The sequence below is a fragment of the Xenopus laevis genome, chromosome 8L (genome assembly GCF_017654675.1).
Source record: "Xenopus laevis strain J_2021 chromosome 8L, Xenopus_laevis_v10.1, whole genome shotgun sequence".
NCBI classification, from domain to species: Eukaryota; Metazoa; Chordata; class Amphibia; order Anura; family Pipidae; genus Xenopus; species Xenopus laevis.
In genome coordinates, this window is record NC_054385.1 from 27,950,114 (window position 1) to 27,974,023 (window position 23,910).

General features: G+C 38.8%; 1 protein-coding gene across 8 annotated transcripts in view; it reads left to right on the forward strand.

The window, feature by feature from the left end:
- clcn5.L (chloride channel, voltage-sensitive 5 L homeolog) overlaps positions 1-23,910 on the forward strand; it is a 43,486-nt gene that overhangs the window by 2,484 nt on the left and 17,092 nt on the right. The window contains exons 1-5 of one of the 8 annotated variants that reach the window (XM_018228682.2): positions 1,441-1,594; positions 3,142-3,287; positions 4,079-4,187; positions 10,798-10,949; positions 22,530-22,675. In XM_018228682.2, coding sequence (XP_018084171.1) covers positions 10,805-10,949; positions 22,530-22,675 — 291 coding nt within the window. In that variant the 5' untranslated portion in view covers positions 1,441-1,594; positions 3,142-3,287; positions 4,079-4,187; positions 10,798-10,804. 8 annotated transcript variants of the gene reach the window in all.

The following is a 23,910-nucleotide window of genomic DNA, read 5'->3' on the forward strand; positions in this document are numbered from 1 at the left end:
TTTTTTTCATTTATTTATCACCAATTTGCAAGAGCTGTTTCTGACCTGCACCATGGAAAATTGTTGAAGGGGTTGTTCACCTTCCAAATACTTTTTTCAGTTCAGTTGTTCAAAGATTATTTCCCAGAAATAAAGACTTTTTTCAATCACTTTCCAGTTCTTATTTTTTACTGTTTTTCCAAAATCTAAGTTTAAAGTTGAATGGCCCTGTCGCTGGTTGAGTCTGGCAGCTCAGTAATTCAGGTGCAGATTCTGAACTGTTACAATTTGTTACATTTAGTTGATAAATTTCTCAGTAGCATCTCTGAAGTATTAGCAACTATTGTATCAATTCTAACAGCTGCCTTAAGGGTTAGTTCACACGAGGAGATTCAGGGAGATTTTGTTGTCTGGCGACTAATCGCCGCTTCTTCTGGGCGACAATCTCCCCGAACTGCCTTCCTCGTGTCTTCCCATCCGCTATAATGACAAGTCGCCTGTGCTAAAGCAGCTTTTTCAGAAGTTGCGGAACTTTGGGCAACTTCGGAAAATGCTGCGCCATCCCTATATCGGATGGGAAGACACAAGGAGGCAGTTCGGGGAAATTGTCGCCCAGAAGAAGTGGCGATTAGTTGCCAGGCGACAAAATCTCCCCGATTCTCCTCGTGTGAACTAACCCATAATGAAACCCAGGGATTAAGCAGGGATTAAGCAGGGACAAAGATAAGAGATTTATCAACTAAATGTATCAATTTGGAACAGTTTACAGGGTTAGTGACCCCTCCTTCCCAGAGCTGCTTTAGGAGATGAAAAATGACACTTTACACTTCAATATTAGAAAAAAAGTCACACATAGAAAATAGAAAGTGATTGAAAAAGTCTTTATTTCTGGTGAACTGTCTGAAATCAACTGAACTGAAACAAGTGTTGGCAGGTGTTTCTGTGATCCAGCTGATTTGAATAACGACTCCCATAACCCTCTAACAACACTACTGTCAGGGAATTTGTAGTTCAGCCGTAGGTCAGAAGTAGGCGCTGCACCACTGCAGCTGGTAAGCTTACTGCCCTCCAGCTGTCACACAATCAGAACTGCTTCAGAGCTGGAAGGCCATCTACTCGCATAAAGGAACGTTTTCTTGTTCCGGTCAGCATGAAGGCCAACTTCTGATAGGAATGCTGTTTCACACAGTAGAATTTGCCAATAAAAGTGCTGTGAAATTATCAAGAGGTATTCATAAAGCACCAACATATTCTGCCACACAGTACAATAAATGTGTTTATACATTGAACATACAGAATTACATACAAAGCAACTGATACAAGAAGTGAATAGGGCCCTGTGTAAAAGAGCTTATTAAGAATAGGAGCAATGAACTTTTGCATTTAGGGGAGAAAATGCAGCTTCACTATGAGCAGGAATATTCAGAGACAGCCTGGCTGGGAGTAGAGAGACAGGGGGCAGGGCTTGTGCTGCTATTGCAGAGCTCTGCCTGTCACTCACATTTATGACAACTTCCTGTGGAATAATGAAAGGACCCGCCCAGCCCTCATACCAGCCTAGTCACTGATCTGTGAGGATCTGTCTGCGACTCTGATATAATTACATTTTAAAGAGGTAAAATGTTATGTAAACCTTTTTTTTTTTGGCCGCTGTAGAGTAAAAGGAGTGGGGGCACTGGGATGGGGCTCAGGCTGTGGGATAACAAGAAGAGATGGTGCTTATAATGACAGAGGGTGCAATAGCTTCTGAGAAGGGACTGTGACTGTGGGATAGCAGGTTTAGTAGGGGGAGATGGTGCCTATAGTAGCAGTGGGATAATAGTCTCTGGGAAGAGACTGTGAATGTGGTATAGCAGCAGGTATAGTAGGGAGAGATTGTGCCTATAGTAACAGTGGGATAATAGTCTCTGGGAAGGGACTGTGAATGTGGTATAGCAGCAGGTATAGTAGGGAGAGATGGTGCCTATAGTAACAGTGGGATAATAGTCTCTGGGAAGGGAGTGTGACTGTGGGATAGCAGTTATAGTAGGGAGAGATGGTGTCTATAGTAGCAGTAGGGATAATAGTCTCTGGGAAGGGAGTGTGACTGTGGTATAGCAGGTAAAGTAAGAAGAGATTGTGCCTATAGTAGCAGTGGGGATAATAGTCCCTGGGAAGGGGCTGTGAATGTGGTATAGCAGTTATAGTCAGGAGAGATGGTGCCTATAGTTACAGTAGGGATAATAGTCTCTGGAAAGGGACTGTGAATGTGGTATAGCAAGTATAGTAGTGAAAGATGATGCCTATAGTAGCAGTGGGGATAATAGACTCTGGGAAGGGACTGTGAATGTGGTATAGCAGTTATAGTTGGGAGAGATGGTGCCTATAGTAGCAGTAGGGATAATAGTCTCTGGAAAGCGACTGTGAATGTGGTATAGCAGTTATAGTAGGGGGAGATGGTGAAAATCATCTCTGAGAAGAGGCTGTGGGATAGCAGGTATAGTAGGGAGAGACAGTGCCTAAAGTAACAGTGGGATATTAGTCTCTGGCAAGGGACTCTTGCTGTGGGATAGCAGCTATAGTAGGGAGAGATGGTGCCTATAATAGCATTGTGATAATGGTCTTTGGGAAGATATTGAGGGATAGCAGGTATACTAGGGATATGTGGTGCCTATAGGATTAGGAGTTATTTAGTGTGATCAGGGTAAAAAGTGCAAGAGCATGTCTGTTAGTGCTCACTTATTTATTCTCCTGTTTTTCTGTTGTCTGCACATCACACTGATGACACAGGGAACTCTGTTTTGCCGTGGCCAGAGCACAACAACAAAAAAATATGCCTTGTTGCAAAAATATTACACAATTAAAGATTTTATTGTGAACCCCAACTTAAGTCAATAATTACCATTGGGCTTTCAACAGGGCATGTCCCAGCTCACTTCTTCACATTCATAATATCTTTTCAGTGAAACTATACATTACTACATTGTTAATGATAGGGAACATTGCTTCACCATCATTTACAACCATGCCCATTTTACAGGTTTTAACCTCTCCTCTTCTACCCCTCTCTTTATTTTTCTTAATTCTATCTATATTTTTTTGCCCTTATTTCCCTTATGGATCCTGCTTGCTATTTTACAGATTAAGCTCTTATGCCAATTAATGCTTTTAGTTTTCTTTTAGGTGACTGTCACAATGCTGTGATTCCATTTGAAAAGTCTGTCCTCTGCTTCAGGTTCCTTCATGATTTTTTAGCTGATTTTCTCTCTTCTGGAGGGCACAATAATACCACTCAGGAGGTGACCACAGAATTATGGCCTGTCAATGGGGTAAGCATTACTTGCATTTTAGTGGCCCCATTTACTATAATGTTTAGGCAGACTGCTTTGTCTTGTACAGCTGAAAACTATTTGGCTAGGACCTCACGACACAGATTTTCCACCTGGAGAATCTGCTGCCCCACTGCTCCTCTGCTTATCTATGCTGCGCTGCAGGCACAGCGGATTACAGCGTGAAATGCAAAACCTTGCGTTTCAGCTCTGAGATCCACCACTTCTGCCTGCACCCGAGGAGCAGGCAGCGCAGCTGAAGAGGGGCAGCGAAATCTCTGCCTGTGTTTATCCGCATGCTGATATCTGTGTTGTGTAGCTCTAGCCTTCAAACATTGCACTACACTGCTAGTGAACTTTGTTGCAATAATCTTGTCTATTGCTAGAAACTTTTGAAGATACTGATCGTATATTTACATATTATAATTCACAGGAGACTATTTAAACCTAAATAGAATTCTTATAAGAAACTGTTAAATATTTACTGTACCAAGGAAACCTTTTGTTCCAGCAAACTACTCAGACTAATTGTAAACATTTTCTGTTACACACTCTACTCTCTCTCTCTGTCTCTGACTACTTTGTGTCTCTTCAAATGTAAATTGCTTAAAGTGTCAAGTCCTTAATTGAAAATTTCAGCCAAATCATCACATAATACTGATTTAATGTCGTTGTTTTATCTCTGTTCATTTGACGTTTTTAGAAAAAACAGGAAGTACGTTTTCCTTCCTCTGATCTCTTCCTAGTTTTTGGATGGCTAATAATCAGTTTTTTTTTGTCTATATGCTTAGTCACCAGTTTGTGCAGCAAGAGCCCACTCTTATAAGAGCTAATGTCTGACATTGAGTAATTGCAGAGGAGTAATCCAGCATTTGACCAGGAGCCCCCTCAGTCGCAAAGGTACATTGTGAACTAAATGATTCTACTCTTGGACCTTATTTCTCATTTCCTCATGCACTAACCTGCCTTTGGGATAATAATAATTATTAGGTTTTTAGGACACAATGTACATAAGTGCTGTAATCTCTGCAGGCAGTGCCTCTGAAACTAGTGATTGTCTTGCAGCAAAGGCACACAATTTAAATTTTCTGGCCAGCCTGATCACGAGCCTTCTGCTGATATCGCTCGCTCGTCTCCCACCATACACGCACTTAATATTGTACGGAAATTAGTTTCATACGATATTATCTGTACGTCTATGGCCACCTTAAGAACACACTGTCAGATCTTTACAAAATGTGAACAACCTAATGGGTCAAATTGGAAAAATGAAAGCTTAGCAGTCCCATCGGGAGATGGTCACATCAACACACTGAATGGAGGCCCAATGGAATTTTTAAACCTGGCCGATAAATATCTGCCTGGTTTTTGGACAGATATTGATTTCAAAAGACCTGTCACTCAGTGTTTTGGAGGCACAAGCCAACCTGGATTTTGTTTTTTAAAGTTATGGTTTATTTTCTCTTTAATACACACAAAGTGCACATTGTATGCATGGAACATTTAACTACTCCTGTTGTTTAAGGAGTGCTCTAAATTGCAGGCCTCCTCAATGCCTGACAGGTCCTAAGTGGTTTGTTGCGCTAGTGTATACAGGTATGGGACCTGTTATCCAGATTGCTCCAGACCAGGTATTTTGTAGATAAGGGATGTTTCTGTAATTTGGATTTGTATACTTTAAGTCTACTAAAAAAATCATGTAAACATTAAGGGGTTATTTATTAAAGGTCAAGTTTTTTTTTTTACCTGAAAAATTTGTGTTTTCCACTGTATTTTTCAGTCAAAACTCAAATTTTTCGGGTTTAAAAAAAACATTTTTCAAGATTCATTATACCCTGAAGCTGGAATTAGCTTGAATCCGAAAATGCTCCAGCTAAACCCTGTTGAGGCCATGTAGAAGTCAATGGCAGAGGTCCCTTCAATCATATGAAGATGTTTGTAGGCTTCATGATGTTCGATATTTTTCTGTGGGTTTCACTCGAAAACTCGATTAATTTGAGCGATTTCGAGTTTTTTCTCCATAGAAAACTCTATAAATTCGAGTATTCAGGTTTTTCACTCTGAATTCACTGATTCTAGTTTTTTCCATTCAAGTTTTTTTCATAAATCAGAAAACCTTTGATAAATAGCCCCCTAAACCAACCCAATAGGCTGGCTTTGCCTCCAATAAGGATTATTTCTAACTATACCTAATAGACTATGCTAGAGTAAATATCATCCTTGTGCCAACCACCTGCTAATGACCCATTAAAAGCAAAACAAGGCAGGTAGCTATCTTATATATAACATGGATAAAAGTGACAAAATCTGATTTAATCCATGTTTAGCAACATGACCTCCAGAGGCCTTTTATCGATGGCATTACTATTGTTTTTGTTTGATTTACTGTAGCCTAGAAAGATCCCTGTCATACATATATCTGCAAGTAATGACCTGGAAGGAGATGTTTTGTGTGCCAAGTTCTCTCACTTCATTGTAGATAAAGGACTAGTAATTAACTGGCGGAACATGATTGACAGGTAGTTCCACTCTTACCAGCTCAATCCTGTTCTTTAGTTTCTTCTGAGATTAATTGAATCGCTGCATTTCTGCTATTCCCGTGTTATTAAAAGGAGAAGGAAAGTTGAAATCACCAGTGATTACATTAGCTTATCCGATACCCTAAGCCGGTGCTCCTCTTACCAGAAAACTGCACCAGACTGGGGTACTTCTGTGCAAGCACCATGTCACAATAATCTTTGCCCTTTCCTTCTCGCCGGGTACACATGCTGAACTGGCGTGGGGAAACATTAACAAAGTAAAGGTGTCCATACACGGGCCGATAAAAGCTGCCGTCAGAACGAGTCGGCAGCTTATTGGCCTGTGTGTGGGACTCTCCGACGGGTTTCCCTGATTAATATCTGCCGAAGAGTCGGCCAGATGTTGATCAGGAAGGGGTAAAAATCCCATCAGATCCTGGACCACATCTGTTGGTTGATGCGGTCCGCTGATCCGACCGCACATATTGCTTTAATTACGATACGATCAGCCCGATATTGCCCACCTTTGGGGACAGATCCGCTCGTTTGGCAAAATCACCAAACGAGCGGATCTCTATGAGGCACATTTATCAAAGGTCGAATTTCGAATTAATGTCAGCTTTAAAAACTCCTCTAAACTCCCATGAATTTGAAATTCGACCAATTTATTAAGGAAATCGAATTTTTCAAACGTGGATGACCCGAAAACTCGTTGAATTCGAAACTAATTTAAAAAACTTGATCCGAGATTTTTTCTCTGAAAAACACTTGAATTTCAGGAAGGCTGCAAACAACTCACAATTGATCCCTGGACGCCTCCCATTGAGCAGCAGGTTTTAGGTGGCAAATAGTTGAATTCGAGTTCTTAAAGGGCCAGAGTATGATAAATCTCGAAAAATAAATTCAAATTTTTAAAAAAAAACTCGAATCAATTTGAATAGTTCACTAGTCGAATTTGACAGTTTTGACCTGAATTTCGAATTAGAATTTTCAATTCGACCCTTGATAAATGTGTATGGCCACCTTAAGCTATTATGATCATTGGGGGTGCCTAACATTTGTCAACCCCCAGTGATTGTAACTTTTCTTCTAATGTAAGCTCTTTGGATCAACCATTGAAGGCCAGCTTATGGCCCATAATGAGCACATTCCGGAAAAAAAAAAAAAAAGTGTCTTGAGAATGCTGGGAATGGGCACTTCCCTTTAACTATTAGAAGTCCATGGAAATGAAGACTGCAATGTTTGCAATGTCTGCCAAGTTTGGCTCTACTGTTACAGGCCAGCATCCTATCCAATAAGACACTTCTCCTTACTAGACTCTTTTCAACCTGCCTTCCTTATAAAAGATCTATTCACAGTGAGGGACAATGGGTCTCTGTGGGGAAAGACAAAGCTGCTATGGAGAAACCAAAGTCTAAAATAATGCGTTTCATGAAAGCAGAAACCTGCAAAAATAAAAAATGCAAAGATTGGTGCCATACAGTAACATAAAAACTCCTTAGTATTTATAATAGCATATGAAGTCTGGTATCACCCTCTTTCCAGTATTTTTTCTGTTATTTAAGGAAGATCTAAACCTGTGTCTGTAGTACAGGTATGGGGACTGTTATCTAGAATGCTTGGGATCTGAGGTTTTCCAGATAAGGCATCTTTCCATAATTTGGATTTTTATACCTTAAGTCTACTAGAAAATCATGTAAACATTAAATAAACCCAATAACCTGGGGTTGCCTCCAATAAGGATATATTATATCTTAGTTTGGATCAAGTACAAGGTACTGTTTTATTATTAAAGAGAAAAAGGAAATCGGTTTTAAAAATTTAGATTATTTGATTATAATGGTGTTTATGGGAGACAGCCTTTCCGTAATTCAGAGCTTCCTGGATAACGGGTTTCCGAATAATGGATCCCATACCTGTAGTACAAAGTTGTTCTTCTGTCTTCCTTTATAGCTGGAGGGCAGTTTCTGGCAAAACTGGCTAGTCTTCTTAGAAAGCACCAAGGGAGAAATTTATTAACCCTTTCCTGACTGTCAGGAAAGTGCTTTAACCCATTGGCACATCTATTAGAACATTGGCTTTGCATATTTATTTTGCAGCTGGTTTTTATTTTTTGTTTGTGGTGTTTCGACATTTTTGTTTCCTGCAGCTCTCAACCATGGAATTTTAAAGGATCAGTTTTTAGGGGATACTTGCCCTAGCAACCAGGAAACCTTTTTTAAAATGGAAAATGAATAGCACAGAGACTGAAAAATGTAATGTTTTGTATGTTATAGAATGGCTAATTCTAAGCAACTTTTCAATTGGCCTTCATTTTTTTCTTTTTTTTGTAGTTTTTTAATTATTTGCCTTTTTTTTACTCTTTCCAGCTTTCAAATGGGGGTCACTGACCTCATCTAATAAACAAATACCTGTAATGCTATAAATCTGTGGCAATTCATTTAGGATGGAAGGCAGGGTACAAAGTGCAAATGGCCTTTAAGTTTGTAAATTACCTCCAAGGATAATGTGAAAGCTATAAACTGACAGGTAGAGAATGAGTGAGATTACTGTGTGCATATCAATGATTTAGTGGGCCAGTTGGTTCTTATTCTGCCATTTTACCCTACCAATTGTTAGATGTGCAGCCAGCTAATAACTGTTCTGTGATCAGATTGTCTGTTTGGATAAAAAAAAAAAAAGACCTCAGCCGTCAAAGCATTTTATTGAAGTTTTTGGGGGTTTTCGAAAACCTGAAAGTGTCAGTCTCTGTACTACTACCATCAGCAGGTTTAACCAGTAATATTGAACAATGCTTGTCCATTCAAGCTGATCAGTGTGACCAACGATAGAGTCACAGACATCAATTAAGGCACAGAAAGAGTCTCCTGTTGGAAACATAAAGTACAGGTATGGGACCTGTTATCCAGAATACTCGCGACCTGGGATTTTCTGTAATTTTCTTCATACCTTAAGTCTTCTAGAAAATCATGTAAATAATAAATAAACCAAATAGGCAGGTTTGCTTCTAGTAAGAATTAATTATAGTTTGGATCAAGTACTGGTTTATTATTACAGAGAAAAACAAATAATTTTTAAAAATGTGGAATATTTGGATAAAATGAAGTCTTTGGGAGACGGCCTTTCCGTAATTCGGAGCTTTCTGGATAACTGTTTTCAGGTTCAAAGGCTTGGCTTTAGTTCATGATGAGATTCTCCAAAGAATTGTCCCACACGTTTTATGCCAGGGAAAGGGGGTAGGAATACATTTGGAAACTTAGCCCACAACAATGAAGCAGCCAGTAAAATCCTGTCTGTAGATCAGCTGAACATAGTGATTTAATTACACATTTTGGTTTCAGGCTCGCATGCATAATTGCCTACAGTGGAAGAATTAGATTGGCCTCTTCTAAGCTGTGGATGACTAGACTAGACTTGGAAACAAGCAGTTGGTGTTAAAGGAACAGTAACTCTGAAAATTAAAGTGTTTTAAAGTAATGAAAATACAGGTATGGGATCAGTTACCCATAAACCCGTGATCCAGAAAGTTCCGAATTACGGAAAGGCTGTCTCCCATAGACTCCATTATAATCAAATAATTCAAATCTTTAAAAATGATTTCCTTTTTTTTCTCTGTAATAATAAAACAGTAGCTTTAACTTGATCCCAACTAAGATATAATTAATCCTTATTGGAAGCAAAACCAGCCTGTTGGGTTTATTTAATGTTTACATGATTTTCTAGTAGACTTAAGGTATGAACATCCAAATTATGGAAAGATCCCTTATCCAGAAAACCCCTGGTCCCCAGCATTCTGAATAACAGTCCCATACCTGTATTTCATTCCTGGCACGTTGTGTGGTTGTTTGTGGCTATGCCATGCGTCATTTTTGTTTTTCTCTTGGGTTTATTTAATGTTTACATGATTTTCTAGTAGACTTAAGGTATGAACATCCAAATTACGGAAACATCCGTTATCCAGAAAAAAAACCAAGTCCTGAGCATTCTGGATAACAGGTCCCATACCTGTATCTTGTAATGTTAAACTGGTAAATCTGATCTGTTTGCTTCAGAAACACTTCTATAGTTCATATAAACAAGCTGCTTCAGTAGCAACTGCGGAAACTGAAAAAAGGTTATATGACATGTTCCGTTATCTGGAAACCCATACCCAGAAAGCTCAGAATTAGGGAAAGGCTGACTCCATTGTATCCGAATAATACAAAGTTCTGAAAACTTTCTCTGTAATAATAAAACAGTATCTTGTACTTGATCTAAACTGAGATATGATTAATCCTTATTGGAAGCAAAACCAGGTTATTGGGTTTATTAGGGGGCAAATTTACCTAGGGTCGAATATCGAAGGTTAATTGACCCTCGATATTCGACTGCCGAATTGAAATCCTTCGACTTCGAATATCGAAGTCGAAGGATTTAGCGCAATTGGTTAGATCGAAGTAATAATCGTTCGATCGAACGATTAAATCCTTCTAATCGAACGATTCGAAGGATTTTAATCCATCGATCGAAGGATTATCCTTCGATCAGAAAAACCTTGGAAAGCCTATGGGGACTAACATTGGCCTTGGTAGGTTTTAGATGGCGAACTAGGGGGTCGAAGTTTTTTTTAAAGAGACAGTACTTCGACTATCGAATAGTCAAACGATTTTTAGTTTGAAACGTTAGATTCGAAGTCGAAGGTCGAAGTAGCCCATTCGATGGTCGAAGTAGCCATATTCGACCATTCGAAAGTCAAACTTTTTTTCCTCTATTCCTTCACTCGAACTAAGTAAATGGGCCCCTAGGTGTTTACATGATTTTCTAGTATACTTAAGGTATGAAGATCCAAATTATGGAAAGATCCCTTATCCAGAAAACCCCTGGTCCCAGCATTCTGAATAACAGTCCCATACCTGTATTTCATTCCATCTATTGAATTATGCCTCTGGCACGTTGTGTGGTTGTTTGTGGCTATGCCATACTTCATTTTTGTTTTTCTCTTTTTAGCATAGTTGCGGGATGGACAACAAAGGATTTCGCCGTTCCAGCCTCGCGAGTTTTCACAGCAACACTAGTGATGAGGACATGGTTGAGATCACAGAGGCTACCCTGGATTTTACCATGACAGATGACGTGCCCCCCATCGACAGAGACATGGCTGCAGGTAAAATACGTTTGTTTTGTTGATTGGAAACTCCCTGTGTTGTTTAAATAGTTGGTAATCTTCTAAAGTAAGGGTTCAAAAGATGACATCTTGACCACTGTACTATCCATCTGAATATAGGGCTCAGTGCTTGCTTACAGCCTACCCATGAACTAGAGTACAGTACTGATTTTCCCCTGATATTTTCATATTAAAATGAGTTCTCCCTCCTACAGCTAAACAGTAAATTCCTGTTTCTAGTTCCCTCTGCTGCTTTCATTTACAGTTTATATCTGCCTAATCCAGTAATTGCAACAGGCAGTTAGGCAACTAAAGGGAGTGGTGTGGTTTCCTGCTTTGTTACAACTGTGGGCTGTGCGGCCTATAGGCCAAATGGCTTGCTAATACCATAACACCTGCGTAAGCTGCTATATCATTTCCCACCCACGTTTCCACCAGCTCTATCTCCTTTATTTTTTATGAATAGAGAAAGGTTAAAAAAAAAAAGAGGCACAAGTACAGAGTAAAGCCATGCACACCTATTTACTGCAGGACTGGCAGATCTGTGCCCATAGTGCACCATAGTACATCCTGTACATGTAATCAAAAAAAAACATTTTCTATGTTTTCCAGTGTGTGGGTATCTGATGTTTTGTTTACTTGTTTTAAACTGAACCCATAAAGGTGTGACATACTAACACCGTTGTGAAATCTGTATTAAAGGAGACACTTTTTTCAGTTCACTTGGTTTCAGATAGTTTACCAAAGATAAAAACTTTTTTCCAATTACTTTCCATTTTTTATTTGTGACTATTTTTCTAATGTTGGAGTGTAAAGTGTCATATTTTACCTTCTAAAGCAGCTCTGGGAAGGGGGGGGGTCCTTGGGTTTCATTTAAGGAAGCTGTTAGAATTGATACAATAGTTGCTAATACTTTAGGGATGCTACTGACAAATGTATCGACTAAATGTGGCAAAATTGTAACAGTTTAGAGTCTGCACCTGAAATACTGAGCTGCCAGACTGAAACACCAGAGACAGGGACATTAATTTAAAGGTGAACCACAGGGGTGGTTCACCTTTAAATTAACTTTTAGTATGTTATAGAACGACCAATTCTAAGCAACTTTTTCATTGGTTTTCATTATTTTTTTGTTTTATAGTTATTATAGTCTTTTCTTCTGATTCTTTGCAGCTTTCAAACAGGCAAATGTATTGTACCTCAACAAAGGCAAGCAGGTTTTCTGTTTAAAGGAACAGTTCAGTGTAAAAATAAAAACTGGGTAAAAAAATAAAAAAATTTCTAATATAGTGAGTCAGCCAAAAATGTAAAGGCTATAAAGGCTGGAGTGAGCGGATGTCTAACATTATAGAACAGAACACAACTTCCTGCTTTTCAGCTCTCTAACTCTGAGTTAGTCAGTGGAAACCAAGAGAGCTGCCTGCAAAGCAGAAAGTAGTGTTCTGGCTATTATGTTAGACATCCAGTCACTCCAGCCTTTAACAAAAATTACTAACTATATTGAAAACATTTTTTATTGTACACAGCCTATCTATTTACCTAGTTTTTATTTTTATACTGAACAATCCCTTTAAGAGTAGTGGCTAGGAATTAAACATTTTTAAGAAAACTCAGTCTGGTTCCTGTAGACCAGTGATCCCCAACCAGTAGCTCATGAGCAAAATGTTTGCTCTCCAACCTTTTGGATGTTGCTCCCAGTGGCCTCAAATCAGAAGCTTATTTTTGAATTCCAGGCTTGGAGGCAAGTTTTGGTTGTATAAAAACCAGGTGTACTGCCAAACAGAGCCTCAATGTAGGTTGACAATCCACATACAGGCTACCAAATGGCCAATCACAGCACTTATTTGGCACCCCAAGAACATTTTTCATGCTAGTGCTGCTCCCCAACTCCTTTTACTTCTGAATGTTGCTCACGGGTTCAAAAGGTTGGGGATCCGTGCTGTAGACTCTCTACTGTATATCCTCATAAAAACCATCAAAGACAAAGCTTCATGCAGTTTTTTCATTTCCAACTGTATAATCACAAGTTCACTTGTTACTTACCCACCTAACAAGTAGTTTTGCATACCAAACCCTAGTGCTACAGGTGAAAGTATTAATCTTGTCTAACCAGTGAGCCCCAATGCATTTATGTTGCCAGCGGACAACCCATTCCTGCATGGGCCTAGGAATCTGGCTTGACGTTGCTTGTTGTGTTTTACTAAACATTTCTGCTGTACAATGCTGCCTTTCTAAAGGGGTAGTTCACCTTTACATAAACTTTTAGTATGATGAAGAGAGTGCAATTATCTGAGACATTTTGCAAGTGATTTTCTTTCTTTTTTGTGATTTTTGAGTTTTTTATTCCGCAGCTTTCCAGTTTGCAGTTTATTTGGTCCAAATAACCATAGCAACCGTGCACTGATTTGAATAAGAGACTAGAATATGAAGAGAAAGATGTGTAATAAAAATTGGCAATAGTAAGTCAGTGACCCCAATTTGAAAGCTAAAAAAGGTCAGAAGAAGAAGGCAAATAATTCAAAAACTATAAAAAGTTGAAAAGTTGCTGAGAATGAGCCATTCTATAACTTACTAAACGTTAATTTAAAGTTAAACCACCACTCTAGTGCTATATAAGCACTTTAGCCAGTGAATGGAGGAACCTGCCCGTAATCAAGGCTCACAGAGTTCATACTATATTAATATACTGTGTGTGTATATATGTATATATGTATATGTATATGTGTGTATATATATATATATATATATATATATATATATGTATATGTGTATATATATATATATATATATATGTATGTGTATATATATATATATATATATATATATATATATATATATATATATATATATATATATATATATGTATATATGTGTATATATGTATATATGTGTATATATATATATATATATATGTATATATATATATATATGTATATATATTTATATATATATATATATATATATGCTCAGAGTTCATATACTATATATATATATATTATATATATATATATATATATATATATATATATATATATATATATATATATATATATATATATATATATATATATATATATATATATATATATATATATATAATAATAATAAAATATATAGTGTTTGTCCTGTGCATATTCACAGTGTTGCCCGTCTTGTTTTGGAGAGATACAGACACTGAGGTCCGTTGTCCAGAGACCCGTTATCCAGAAAGCTCAGAATTACAAGAAGGCCATATCCCATAGACTCCCATTATAATAATAAAATAACTCAAATTTTTAAAAATGATTCCCTTTTTTTCTGTAATAATATAATACATTGTACTTGATCCCAACTAAGGTATAATTAAACCCAATAGGAAGGTTTCGCCTCCAATAAGGATTATCTAATGTTTAAAAGATTTTTAATAGGCTTAGCCGGGAATAGGGATTCACATCACAAAAAGACCCCTTATCCAGATAACTCCAGGTCCCAAGCATTCTGGATAGGTATGGGATCCGTTATCTGGAAATCCATTATGCAGAAAGCTCAGTATTATGGGAAGGCTGTCTTCCATAGACTCCCTTATAACTAAATCATTCTACTTTTTAAAAGTTCCTTTTCTCTGTAATAATGAAACAGTACCTTATATTTTATCCCAACTAAGGTAATATTAATCCTTATTGGGTTTTATTTATTTATTATTTAATATTTAAATTATTTTTAAGTAGACCAGGTATGGAGATCAAAATTACGGATAGATCCCTTATCCAGAAAACCCCAGGTCCCGAGCATTCTGGATAACAGGTCCCATACCTGTATCTGAATAATGCAAAGGTTTAGTTCAACGCTTCCACCTGCTCTCTTTCCAGTCAGGCCACACCAGCAGACCAGCATATAATTAACCAACATAGAATAGGATGGAGCACTCAGTAGGCAGTAGGTTAATATTACAGCACAGTCTGCCTACTGAGTGCTCCATCCTATTCTATGTTGGTTAACCGTACCTGTATTTCACTATATATAAATAATCTACCTTTGCTTTTTTTATGCCTTTGTTGGTGGGATAACATTTTCCATCTTGGAGAGAGAGACTCAGAAGTTCTGTAAATGCCTGTGGCTATGTTCTCTTAGCTTTTAAGATATTTGCCCTATTAGCAAATTTCTTTCAAGTGAATCAGGATTTAAATTTAGTAATCTTTATTCCAGTGCAGAGAGGAAACTTGAGTGCTGTGAATCATACTGAGTTCCTTGTTGATGTATTCTCCTCTGGCCATTGTATGCCATTGTGACATCTAGTGGCTAATACTTTTACTGCATCCAAGTATAATAGGTGTATTTACTAATATGAATGTTGCATCTACAGTGACTCACAGCAGCCAATCAAGTGCAAGTTAGACTAATGCCCTTTGTACCTGTGTACCTTGGTTTCTCAAAACACTAACTAGAAAGAATTATAAAAATGCATGGAATTATATGGTATAACAATCTGCACGAGATGGATTCCGTGCACAAGGGGCTGGGTCAGAGGCTTTCAAAACTGAGAGATGGCGATAATGATAATTAATGGGGAACCAAGCCTCACCAACAATTTTTTTAAAACATTTTTGCACAATATACACTGACAGCACATTTTGGGAGAGTGAAAATCTGACGTCAATTAGTCTTGTGTCTTCCATAAGGGAGGATAGATTTCTTCTGCAACATTGTTATCACTTATGGGCAGATTTATTAAAGATCGAGTTGGTTTTCCACAAAAATTTGAGTTTTCAAGGTCAAAAATTTAAGTTTCAGGAATTTTTTTTTAAGATTTATTATACCCCAACTCTGGAAATAGCTTGAATCTGAAAATACACACATATGTAAAACCTGTCGAGGTCGAGTCAACTGCAGAGGTCCCTTAAAGGAGAACTTAAGATTAGCGAAAGAAGTAGGTACAGATGTTGTACATTGTTTTGTGATCTGTACCAGCCCAAGACAACCTCAGCCCTTTAACAGTAAAGATCTGTGTCTCCAAAGATGCCCCAGTAGCTCCCCATCTTCTTTCTGCTGATTCACTGCACATGCTCTGTGCTGCTGTCACTTGCTGAGCTTAGGGACCCACTCACAATATACAGTACACTTAGAATAGAAATGTCACAATATAAGGCTGATTAGTAATTCATACAGATAATTACTACATGGTAGTACAGAAACCAGTGCAATTAGCTTCAGAATTTAATAATCAGCCCTGTAGCATCAGCTTATATTACAGAAAAACCTCATTTTCTGCTGAATAATTAGTGACGAACCCTAAGCTTAGCTTCTCAACAGCTGCTCAGAGCCCACTGAGCACATGAGTGTCGCAGACCCTTTCCAAGATGGTGACCTCCTGTGACAAGTTTGAAGTCCTGGATCATTGCTGCTATTGACAAGCTGAAACTTTAGGCTGGTGCAATGAGTTCAGAATATAAAATGTGGCATTTTTAGCCATATTCATTTTTAGGGTTTAGTTCTCCTTCAAACTATCTGAAGATGTTAATCGCCTCCATGATGTTCAAGTTGTTTTCGATGGGTTTCATTTGAAAAATCTATTAATTAAAGCAATTCAAGTTTTTTCCTGCTGAAAAATTTGAGTTTCTGGCTTGTTAACCCCGAACTTACTGAATAGAGTTTTTTTCCATTCGAGTTTTTTCTTAAATAAGAAACCATTGGATTTGTGAGTTAATTTGAGGTTTTAAAAAGCTCACATAACTCTAAAATTAGACCTTTGATAAATAACCCCCTTAGTACTTGCCTGCAGTAATCTTTGGCTTTGTAGGAATGGTGTGGGCACTAGAGGGCAATACCTTACGGGAAATCTCTTGCAGTGAGAGGGTATACAAAGTAACTTAGTCTACAGTTCTGTTGTCTGGGGAAGGTGCATTGAGTTTACTGATGTGTTACATAGGAAAGGAAGATTGAAGCTGCGAGAATGGTGCACTTTAGTATATGCTACAAATGTAATGGAGCCACATACGGTCAAGTTAAATGCACCCAGCAGAGAGTTCAGTATGTGAATCCAGATGTGCAGGCCCCATAATGTGTAACACACCCAGTGGCATAACTTCAATCCAGGGACCTAAAACCTTTGTATGTTAAACTAGTCTACCGAAATGAATTGAAATTGCTCATTAATTAGGGCCCTACTGTTCCCCCCCCAACAACTGCAGGCTCTGCTTCCTCTATAGTTACGCCCCTGAACACAGCCACACGTGTGCCCTCAGAAAGAAGCATCATTTATATCAGTGACCATCTTAAAGGAGAAGTCAACCCCTATGTGCAAAAATCCCCCCCTCCTCCCCCTGGCCTACCTGCCCCCCTCCCAGGCAAATGCCCCTAACTTGTTATTTACCCCTCCGTGCAGGTCCTCTCCTGCTGAGTTCACAGCAGCCACAGCAGCTCTTCTTCCTGGATTCAGCGGCATTTTCGGCATTTTCGCATGCGCAGTAGGAGGCATTTGCCAGCACTGCGCATGTGCCCGAAAGTCACAAAGTTTCTGATTTCTTTTTTCGGAAACTTCATGATTTTCGATGCATGCACAGTAGATCCGCACCGGCAAATGCCTTCTACTGGGCAGGCGCCAGAAAACGCTGCTGTATCCAGGAAGAGCGCTCGGGAGAAGATGGCTGCTGTGAACTCGGAGGGGTATTTGCCCGGGGGGGGGGCAGGTAGGCCGAGGGGCTGGAGGCAGGGGAGCCTACACAGGGGAGGGATTTTTGCACGAGGGGTTGACTTCTCCTTTAAGGCTGATGTATACCCCCCCCGCCGAGATCCACCCATGAGGAGTACAGGAAAACTAGAAGGGAATCTATATGATTAAAAAGGTTTACTAAATGGTCTGTGGTAAGACAGGTATAGGATCTATTATCCGGAATCCCGTTATCCAAATTACAAAAAGGTCGTTTCCCATAGAATTTTATCCATATAATCCAAGTTTTAAAAAATGATTTCCTTTTTCTCTGTAATAATAAAACGGCACCTTGTACTTGATCCAAACTAAGATCTAATTCATCTTTATAGGAAGCAAAATTGGAGGTTTAAATCTTTAGTAGACTTAAAGTATGAAGATCCAAATTACGGAAAACCTCAGGTCCTGAGTCAAAAACATGCTCCCTCCCTAATATATCTAGTTGTTAAAAAATACTGTATTTCACCCATTCAGAATCAGTTGGTATTTTCCCTGTCATTTTCCATTAGTCATGTAAGTAAATTATTAATCTAGAATCCCAATCTCCTCTATTCTTGTTCTTTGTTCTGTCTATCTGCTGGTAGCAATCACTTGTTAATTAATAATATGTCAGCCAGGTGCCCAGAACACTGTGTGCCTTAGCAGGAACATAGTAAAGGGCCAGTCTATATACAAAATATATGCTGTGCTTACCCTGTATGTATGTGTATAAAGGCAGACATACTGGAGGATAGATTTTATAGATCAGAGAGAGGGTAACACACACACACACACACACACACACACACACACACACTGTATCTTTATTAAAAAAAATAGGTCTTTATGTGGGTGGAGTACAAATAAAATATTACCTCCAGTTCTCACTTCCAGACCATTTGTCTTCCTAGAGACAAATATATAAGTACCAGTATGGGAAATATGGTTATATGTAAAGTTAGTAAAGATCATGAAAATGCATATGTGAAAAAAAGGGTAACGTTGAAAAATAAGAATACAGATATGGGATCCGCTATCCTTAACCATTATCCAGAAAGCTCTGAATTATGGAAAGGCTGTCTCCCATTGACCCCATTTTATCCACACTTTTAAAAATGATTTCCTTTTTCTCTGTAATAATAAAACCATGTCCCAAAAAATATATAATTAATGCTTATTGGAGGCAAAACCAGCCTATTGGGTTTATTTAGGGGCACATGTGCTTAGGGTCGAATATCGAGGGTTAATTAACCCTCGATATTCGACCGTCGAAGTAAAATCCTTCGACTTCGAATATCGAAGTTGAAGGATTTACCACATTTCCTTCGTTTGTACGATCGAAGGAAAAATCTTTCGAAAAAAGCTAGGAAAGCCTATGGGGACCTTCCCCATAGGCTAACATTGGTGCTCAGTAGGTTTTAGGTGGCGAAGTAGGTCGTCAAAGTTTTTTTTAAAGAGACAGTACTTCGACTATCGAATGGTCGAATAGTCGAACGATTTTTACTTCGAATCGTTCGATTCGAAGTCGTAGTCGATGGTCAACTAGTATTTTTTATTCTATTCCTTCACTCGAGCTAAGTAAATGTGCCCCTTAATGTTTACATGATTTTCTAGTAGACTTTTGGTATGACTATCCAAATTACAGAAAGATCCATTATCTGGAAAACACTGGGATTCGTACGATTTTCGGACCGTGTGTGGAGAGACCTGACATTTTTCATCCCGCGGAGATCGGTCGTTTGGTGGATCGGACAGGTTAAAAGATTTCTGTTGGCTGCCGATAATAACTCTGCGTGTATTGCCAATCGTACGGTTTTCAGTGGGAGACTGTCACTAGCTTTGTCAAACATAACTTTCATACGATTGGTGTCAGGGGCAGAACATCGGCTGATCTGTTCTTTAACTACTTTATTTGATCTGAATTGTTAGTGGCAGGTCGGGAGATGGGGAAGTCTGATTGTTCGAGGATTCGAATGATCGGATCTTTGCATCTATGGCCAGCTTTATTCTCTATTAAATTATTATCTATTACTTATTCGTTACTTGTGTGGACTTTGTCCATTTCAGATGGTGATTCAGATGGTGATTCAGTATGTGTAAGAGCAAAGCAAGGACTTCTGAGCTGATGGATTATTAAGCAATTTTCACTCAGAATGCACTAGTTTCTCTGCTGCTGTGCAATGGGAATTTAAATACAATAGAACCCCCATTTTACATTTTCAAGGGACCAGAAAAAAAATGTTGTAAAATCCAGGAAAATTTAAAATCAGGGAACTGTATTATGCACAATATGTAGGTGGGATACAAAATGTAAAAGGAGGGACAACTTAAAATCAGGGGATGTAAAATTGAGGTTTCACTGTAAATAACTTATCAACCTTTGAAAATACAGGGTAACAATTCTTGGTGCAAAGATGATATAGGAACTGGTCCTGTTGCAGTCTTTGAGGTTGAAGGTTGATGGATGAATGTCATTTTTTTCAACCTCAATTATTATATAAAAGTCTTCAACGTCCTACTGTACCAAGCTATAAGAGTTATGGAAAAGACTAGTAATTATCAGCCGTAACATTAATTATATTGCTTTTAGCTTTCATAAACTTTATTCTTTTAATGTGCGCCTGGATTAGGAGAGGAGCAAGTAGGTTAACATACAGTAGTAGTTATATGGGGAAAAAATACAGGATTTTAGGAACAAGCTGTTCATTTATTGAAGGACCACTATAACCCCCAAATTCCCCAAAAAATTGTAGTGCTCACCTGATCCCATCTCAATCTTGTGGTACCATGCCCCCTGGCTTATGGCATTATATTATAAACTCAGTAGGAAAGTGATAAAAAGCATTGGGGCATTTTGTATGCCATGCCCTTTATTAGCCAGCCAGTGTCAGACTGGGGGTATACACCCCTCCACTACCCCATAATTCCCCAGCCACATCCCCCCCCCCAACCAGAGGTACTTTCTTGTCATGCAGCTGTGATTGGGATGTATGCGGGGGGGGGGGTGTTCAGAAAGTGAGCGGCGTCTCAGGTAGCCACTGTTTTTTTTCCTGGTGTCCCACCGGCCCATTCCAACCCTATAGCCAACAAACAGGCCCCTTATTAACTAATACTGCTCTCCATTGGCCCCTAAGGTTATCACCTGAAAAGCAGTATCACCAGTGTTTGTTAGGTGATTCTTGTCTGAAAATGTGCACTGCTTTGGGGCAACAAGGCAAATTATTAATAATCAATAAATTCATATACAGGCATGGGAAAATATATCCGGAAAGCCAGGTCCAGAGAATTCTGGATAACTGCACCCATACCTGTATATTATTATGAAAGTCTGAAACACCAAAATGATCATCTCTCCATGCTACTTACAGTTGCCACATTTTATGTCAACCTGTAGAGCTAAGTTGTAAAAAAAAAGAGAAAAAAAAAATGGATGGGATGCAATATCATATTGTCATGACATTGCCGGGAACAGTGGGTGATTCTAATGAAGTGAGAATAATACAATCAGTGTAAAATCAATGATTTATGCTTGATATTTATTTAGTGTTCCATAAGTCTTTAGTAGTAGATCCCACAACAGACTGTTTTAATGTATAGACAGTTTATAGACAATTCCATGTGCTTTAGTAAACTGATGCCTTACATCAGGGGTCCCCAACCTTTTTTACCCGTGAGCCACATTCAAATGTAAAAACAGTTGGGGAGCAACACAAGCATGAAAAAGTCCCTTGGCGTGCCAAATAAGGGCTGTGATTGGCCATTTGGTAGCCCTGATGTGGACTGACAGCCTAGAAGAGGCTCTACCTGGCACTATACTTAGTTTTTATGCAAATAAAACTTGCTTTCAAGCCTGGAATCCGAAAATAAGCACCTGCTTTGAAGACCCTGAGAGCAACATCCAAGGGGTTGGAGAGCAACATGTTGCTCACGAGCTACTGGTTGGGGATCACTGCCTTACATCATGAAGGAGTTGATGTAAGTGGAGTAAGATAGTGTCCTTGTTATGCGAGTGGGTTAAATGGAATGATTGTGTAAGGTGAGAAAGGAGGAGGAGGAGGAGAGACTGAAGGAGACCTTTGGTCATGAAAGGAATCAGCTGACTTCCATTCCGAGACAGAAAGTAGACAATGAAGTACGTAATCTGGAGATAAGAAAATGACTGCGGGAAGTAAAGGTGGGTGTAGAAGCAGGTAATGAATATGCAGCCCAGGGAAAGATGAGATGTTTTGGTGGTTACATGGACAGAGTATGTAAAGTTTATTTGCTGTTACTGGAGTTATGCACAAGAGCTGACAAGCTAAAGTTTTACTGGAGCATAAGGCCCTCCCCACCCTCAAACAAATACTGAATACATACTATATCTGCGGCTACATACTACACTAACATTACTTCTTTTAGAAAAATAGAAGGTACATATTAAAACCAAAGTGAAATGCATTATAGGATGGGTTTCATTTTTTTTGGTACCAGTTATATTTTTAATTTCTAAGGGGATGGGGTGGAGATTTTTGACATTTTGAAGAAGTTCTAGCTTGATGATCTGCAAATCATTTGATAATATAGTAAAGTCATGTCCATATTGCTTTGGTGTTGCACTGTGGGCATAATACTAGATGTTTATTGGCTTACTCTGCTTATGTGTTGATGCTGGTGGGATGTAAAAGACATTTGTGGTCATTACTGAAAGGGGGGAGGCAGCTAGAGCCGAATGTAGTATTACCAGCCTGCTAATAGGAAGCAATGTAAACAGTATTCAAAGCCAACAACTTTTCCCTGCTGGAGCAAACAATGTAAACTGAATGCATTCAATGATGTGTGAAAGATGTGCTGAAGCTGTAAAATCTGATTGTAAGACTCACCCTGCTAAACTGTCTTGTCAGATAAATAGCTGACTCCTTTCTCTACCTTGTTTGCAGGCTTCGTTTCATACAACGGCAATGGTTTGAACGGCGGCGCTAAGGTGATGGATTTCCTCGATGTGCCGGGAGTGGGGACGTATGAAGACTTTAATACCATCGACTGGGTGAGGGAGAAGTCGAGAGATCGAGACAGGCACAGAGAGGTATCAAATTATCTTTTCCCATTCTTTGTATACAGTGTATCGACCATGTGCTGTAAAGACGGAAGTTCATGACTCCCCAAATCCAGGATTCAGTTCAAGGATTTGTCCAAATCTCGAGAGTCACATTTTGACAGACTGGTTTAAGCATTCTGGTCTGTGCTGATGAATTTTTATTGAGATATTGTTTAGTGAAGGGGGAGTTGGACCAGGGGTCCCAAACCTTTTTCACCTGTGAGCAACATTCAGATGTAAAAAGAGTTGGGGAGCAACAGAAGCATGAAAAATGTTCCTGGGTGGTGCCAAATAAGGGATGTGATTGGCTATTGGAAGCCCCTATGTGGACTGGCAGCCTACAGGAGGCTCTGTTTGGCAGTACATCTGTTTTTATGCAACCAAATCTTGCTTCCAAGCCAGGAATTGAAAAATAAGCACCTGCTTTGAGGCCACTGAGAGCAACATCCAAGGGGTTGGGGAGCAACATGTTGCTCATGAGCTACTATTTGGGGATCACTGGCCTAGACATTAAGTGACACTGGATTTCAATACCCAGTGGCAACTCTTTCTCTCTGAGCAAGTTACTAAAACTCCTCGAGACACAAATACCTATTATGTCCATGCTTGCTGCTTTAAAGGAACAGTAACACCAAAAAATTAAAGCATTTTAATATATATAGAATATAATGTACAGTTCTCTTGCATTGCTAAAAGTTCTGTGTTTGTTTCAGAAAGACTACTATAGTTTTATAATATAATATAATTTATATAATAACAAGCTGACGTGTAGCCATGGGGGCAGCCATTTAAGCTGAAAAAGGAGAAAAGGCACAGGATACTTTACAGATAACCGATAAATTCTGTAATGGAATACAAGGTATTCTGCAGTGTGCATCTGTTATCTGCTATGCAACCTGAGTCTTGAATGGCCGCCCCCATGGCTACACAGCACCTTGTTTATATAAACTATAGCCGTCTTTCTGAAGCAAACTAACCAGTTTTACCAATGCAGGGAACAGTACAGTATTTTAATTACTTTGAAACACTTTCATTTTTTGGTGTTACGGTTCTTTAAGTTTTATAATACGCTCCTATATTCCTTTTACTCATAACAGATAATAACATAAAGTGTACAAAGAAAAATCTCTTACCTCACATAAATTTATACATGTCCTGCCGCTTGCAATTGCCAATACATGGGGGGCCTTTGCCAAGGAGTGCAGTGTGGCAGCCCCCGTTCA